This window comes from Mustela putorius, unplaced genomic scaffold (genome assembly GCF_011764305.1).
Source record: "Mustela putorius furo isolate JIRA1106 unplaced genomic scaffold, ASM1176430v1.1 tig00001009_pilon_pilon_pilon, whole genome shotgun sequence".
NCBI classification, from domain to species: Eukaryota; Metazoa; Chordata; class Mammalia; order Carnivora; family Mustelidae; genus Mustela; species Mustela putorius.
The window spans coordinates 2602835-2608188 of NW_025421529.1; the positions used below are offsets into that span (position 1 = coordinate 2602835).

The 5354-nt window shown below is 36.4% G+C and overlaps 1 protein-coding gene across 1 annotated transcript; it reads left to right on the top strand.

Annotated features, from left to right (window-relative positions):
* The first annotated feature begins 2546 nt into the window (after nt 1-2546).
* On the top strand, nt 2547-3503 carry LOC101674530 (olfactory receptor 2T27-like). Its single transcript, XM_004781734.1, has one exon. It carries the CDS (start codon nt 2547-2549, stop codon nt 3501-3503), a length of 957 nt encoding a protein of 318 aa, XP_004781791.1.
* Nucleotides 3504-5354: the final 1851 nt, after the last annotated feature.

Here is a 5354-nt window from a genome sequence, read left to right on the forward strand (position 1 = left end):
AAATAGGACCGGGGGGGGGGGATAAACCTTGAGAGACTGTGAACTCTGAGAGACAAACTGAGGGTTTTGGAGGGGAGAGGAGTGGGTCGTTGGGTGATCCTTGTGGTGGGTATTAAGGAGGGCATGTATTTCATGGACCACTGATGATGCATAAATAATAAATCTTGGAACATTGAAAAAATAGAGTTAAACAAAAAGTAAACCTTTCAATAAAAGGACTTAGAAAAGTCATAAAATGTCCACACAAGGCTTTATTGAATGATAATTCTAATATTAATATATTTAATACAGATATGAAGGTGAACTATAATTGGAAAAAATGCTGGGATGTGACTTTTAACCATTTTTCTTCAACGTTCAGTAACAATATGAACCTAGACAAGCCACATTACTCTTCTGAGCTAGCCAATCTCTGAGACACTCTTCCTTTCTAAATGCCTAGAGAGTTAATGTATCAGTTTGAGAGTTAGTTTTTGATATTGTTTCTTAAAGTCTACATGAGGTTTGACTTTCTTCCTGCATCTCCTCTAGATTTTAAAATTGAGGAATATTTTCCATCTCCATCATACAGTGTATTCTCTATATTTTCCACTAATTTTTTGTGAAATATGAATTCCTTTATCTTTTTCTTTTACCATAAACGTTTGTTTTAATTATGTTCAGTTAGTTAGCTTTAGTTTTTGATGTAGTGTTCAATGATTCATCAGTTGTGTATAACACCCAGTGCTCATCAAACAGCTGTCCTCCTTAATAGCTATCACCTCCTTTCTGATGGCTGAGTGATGTTCCATTGTGTATGTATACCACATCTTTATCTGTCTACCTTTTGAAGACCACTTTGGCTCCTTCCACAGTTTGACTGTTGAGGACATTGCTATTACAAACATTAGGATGCATATGGCCCTTCTTTTTATGACATCTGTATCTTTGGGGTTTATACCTAGTAGTGCAATTTTTGAGTGGCAACATAGTTCTATGTTTAACATCTTCGGGAACCTTCATATTGTTTTCCAGAGTTGTTCCAGCTTGAATTCCCACCAAAAGTGTAGGAAGGTTACCCTTTCTCCACATCCTCCACATGTAGGAAACACATTTGTTGTTTCCTACCTTGTTAATTTTTGCCATTCTAACTGGTGTAAGGTGGAATCTCATTGTGGTTTTGCTTTGAATTTTCCTGATGACTAATGACAATAAACATTTTTTGCATGTATCTGTTAGACATTTGTATGTCTTTTTTGGAGACGTATCTGTTCCTGTCTTCTGACCATTTCTTGACTGCATTATTTGTGTTTTGGGTGTTGAATTTGAGAAGTTCTTCATAGATCTTGCATACCATCCCTTTATCTGAGATGTCATTTGCAACTATCTTTTCTGATTTCGTGGTTGATTCTTACTTTTGTTGACTATTTCCTTTTTGTGCAAATTTTTTTATCATGATTAGGTCCCAAAAGTTCATTTTTTATTTTATTTCCCTTGCCTGTAGAGATGTGTCTTGCAAGCAGTTGCTGTGTCCAATGTCTAAGAGGTTCCTGTCCATGTTCTTCTCTAGGATTTTGATGGATTCCTGTCTTGCCTTGAGGTTTTCCATCCATTTTGAGTTTAACTTTGTGTATGGTATAAGAGAATGATTGAGTTTCATTCTTCTGCATGTGGTTGTCCAATTTTCCCAGAACCACTTATTGAAAAGACTGTCCTTTTTCCCCCCATTGCATATTCTTTCCTTATTTTCCACAGATGAGCATATTCTTCCATTATAAAACCTTTCTTACTTTTTCATATGTACCTGTCCATGGTCATGTTTTTCTATATGGGTAAAGGTCATTAATATCAGAAATTATATTTTAGGGGCGCCTGGGTGGCTCAGTGGGTTAAGCCGCTGCCTTCGGCTCAGGTCGTGATCTCAGGGTCCTGGGATCGAGTCCCGCATCGGGCTCTCTGCTCAGCAGGGAGTCTGCTTCCTCCTCTCTCTCTCTGCCTGCCTCTCTGTCTACTTGTGATTTCTCTCTGTCAAATAAATAAATAAAATCTTAAAAAAAAAAAAGAAATTATATTTTATTCATCTTTATCTTGGTAAGACTTAGCACCATGTATAGGACATAGTGGAATGGGAAAATGTATGGTTGCGTGAGTATGGAACATATATACTTAAGCAAGGTTCACATAGGGCAGTGAGAGAGCCTATGGGGGGAGAGGGGAAGAGAGTCTCCTAGTAATGGCATAAAAAGGAGGGGAGGAGTTATATTATCTCTGAGATAACATTAATAGATGCAACCTAAACATTAACTGTCCCAATTCGTTCTGTGAGTAAAGAAGATAGGTAGGGACATGAGATACCCTACTCAGCCATGAAATTGGCTAAAATGTTGTCATTTGCAGAAATACCACAGTTATGCTGAAAATTAAAAAAAAATCACAACCTGCTGCTGCTGATAATGGTAAGAAATGAAAGAAATGAAAGAGCTTAGAGAACAGAATCTAACATATTTTTGTGATTTCTTTAAATCCGGCTTGTTCCCAGGGTTGATTACTTCTAACAAGACAGAAACATGGATAAAAGAAATGAGTCTTCAAATATGGACTTTATCCTCTTGGGTCTCTTCCCTGGTATAAAACATATCAACGTCCTTGTCTCTGCAATTCTTCTGATCTACACTGAGGCTGTAACCTCAAATTCCATCCTTATATTCCTGATTTGGGTGGATTCTCACCTCCACACACCCATGTACTTTCTCCTCAGCCAACTGGCCCTTATGGATCTGACATTAATCTCTAGCACTGTACCAAAGATGGCAACTGACTTCTTCTCAGGGAAGAGAAGTATATCACAGGTGGCCTGTGGAACTCAGATCTTTTTCTTCCTGACTCTAGGAATTGCTGAGTGTATCCTCATCACCCTCATGGCTTTTGACCGTTATGTGGCCATTTGCAACCCTTTGAGATACACCCTGATCATGAGTCAGAAAGTGTGTCTGCAGATGGCTTTCATTTCCTGGGCTGGAGGTGCACTTATATCACTCATGCACACAGCATATGCTATGCATTTCCCCATCTGTGGTTCTAGAGAGATTTCCCATTTCCTCTGTGAGGTCATGGCCATCCTAAAATTGGCCTGTGAGGACATCTCTGCTTATGAGAAGGCTGTAGTGATGACGAGTATTGTGGTGCTCCTCATTCCTTTGTCCTTTATCCTGTCCTCTTATGCTCTCATCTTCCTTGCTGTCCTCCGCATGAACTCTGTGGAGGGCAGGAATAAAGCTCTGGCCACCTGTTCCTCCCACTTGACTGTGGTGAGCCTATACTTTGGTCCAGCCATGCTGGTCTACATGAGGCCTACTTCTTATCACAGTCCGAAGCTGGACCAGGTTCTCTTTATGCTTGGTGCCATCCTCACCCCGATGATGAACCCCCTCATATATAGTCTGAGGAACAAGGAGGTGGTGGGAGCTCTGAAAAACGTGTTGGGTCGCTGCCTAACCTCAAATTACACCACAAATGTAAGATGAATGCCAATTACTACCTACCTCTCTTTCAGTCAAAATAAGCCCTACTTAGATATTCAGGTCTCAGTTTTGGTATTTACAGGCTTAAAATTGCAATGGGACTACTGTCTTTATGGATTTTGTCCATATACACAAAAACCTGGTGAAACATGCTTATCTTCTTCATGTTTCCTTGGAAGTGTTAGACTTCGCTCTCATATTGTGAACCTTCAAGAGTTAGGCACCCAGGTTTGGTGATGATTGATCATGATAGTAGTGATGATAGTGGTAGTAAATATGTTGATGATGTAGTTGAAGTGCTCATACTTAAGGTGGTGGAAGTAGTGATCATAATGATAATGAAGTTTCACTAAGAAGAAGAAGAAGAAGAAGAAGAAGAAGAAGGAGAAGGAGAAGAAAGAAGAAGAAAGAAGAAGAAGAAGAAGAAGAAGAACTGAATTAATTATAGTTTTTTCAACTACAAAGGGAAAATCTATCCATTTCAGTCCTTGAAATAGGCCAATCACCACAGAAAGTCCATGGATGTTTCATATTCTAAAGATCTGTAAATGAAGATAAGAATTAAACTGAGTTCTTGGTTTTTAATCTTTTAAAAGAAGAGGCTAGATTATAGGCCTAAACAAAAAGCCAATTAAATTATTCTATTTTACATACTTTATTCTACTTAAAATTTCAAATACTTTATGAAATTGTCCCAATAATCAAAAAGAATCTATATGAAGACAATAATTTTTGTTGTTGTTATTTAGTTTCAACTCTTAATAATTCATAATTATATTAGGTGATGGAACTAATTATTTTCAGCCTTATATTACTGCAATTAATTTGATATTTTAAACATTCTAGTGACTTTTTGCCATTTAATGTTAAAGGAATAAATATTCACATTTTAGCAGAAGGGAAAACAGAGTGAATGTAGCTGATTCTGTAAATTTGGAAGTAGTCTTGTCTTAATATCTGACAATATAAACAAAAATGCACTGCTATTGAACCTAAAGTATTTAATAATTTACCAATATAGTCATAATATTTTAATTATCTTGGTTTGGTGACTGAAGTAGCACAATGTAAAATTATTTAGACACTGTTATTTAACATCCAGAAAGTGAAGTGAAGATAAGAAACATACCTGGGAAAAAACTGAAAATTAGATGTATCCATAAGTCATTCCTAAATCTCTAGAGGGGAAATAAAGATTATTTATTTTTAAATCTGAGAAATGTTGAGAATTTTATGAAATAAATGTTTTGATATACAAAATGGATAAGTAACAAAGTTTTAGGATATTCAAATAAATGGTTACTATAAATTACTTGTGCAAGAAAGAAATATACATACCAATTGAATCATAGAACAGGGTGGGTTGAGGGTGAAGTATAAACCAGAAATGCTTATTTCTGATTTTTGTTTTTGTTTTTTTTTTTTTTTTTTAAGGAATCTCTACCAATGTGTGGTGAGAGCTTATAAACCTGAGATCAGGAGTCACAGGCTCTACCTACCGAGCCAGACAGTCACCCCTAAATTAGAAATGTTTTTGTAGAGATTAAGCCAGTATATGCAATAATCCATAAGCATTTACTCAAGTATTAGCTGTCCGGTTTGAACAATTCTATTATTTTTAATATTTCTAACAATAAAGCAGAATTCCTTGCACTTCAGTTTTCTTTCCAATATAAGCATTCTGTTACAATGAATACAACAATAGAGGTAGTGGTTTGTAAATGTCCTACCCAGAAGTTTAAAAATGTACTCAAAAGCCATTTTGCTTTCAATTTGTTCCAATGAAGTGAGACCACATTTTGGGAAAAGCCTTATGTTTTATTGGGAAAAAAAACCTATTACACCTCATTAACT

Excerpts from the sequence above, each read along its gene's own strand:
- LOC101674530 (XM_004781734.1), top strand. The coding sequence starts at position 2,547 with ATGGATAAAAGAAATGAGTCTTCAAATATGGACTTTATCCTCTTGGGT.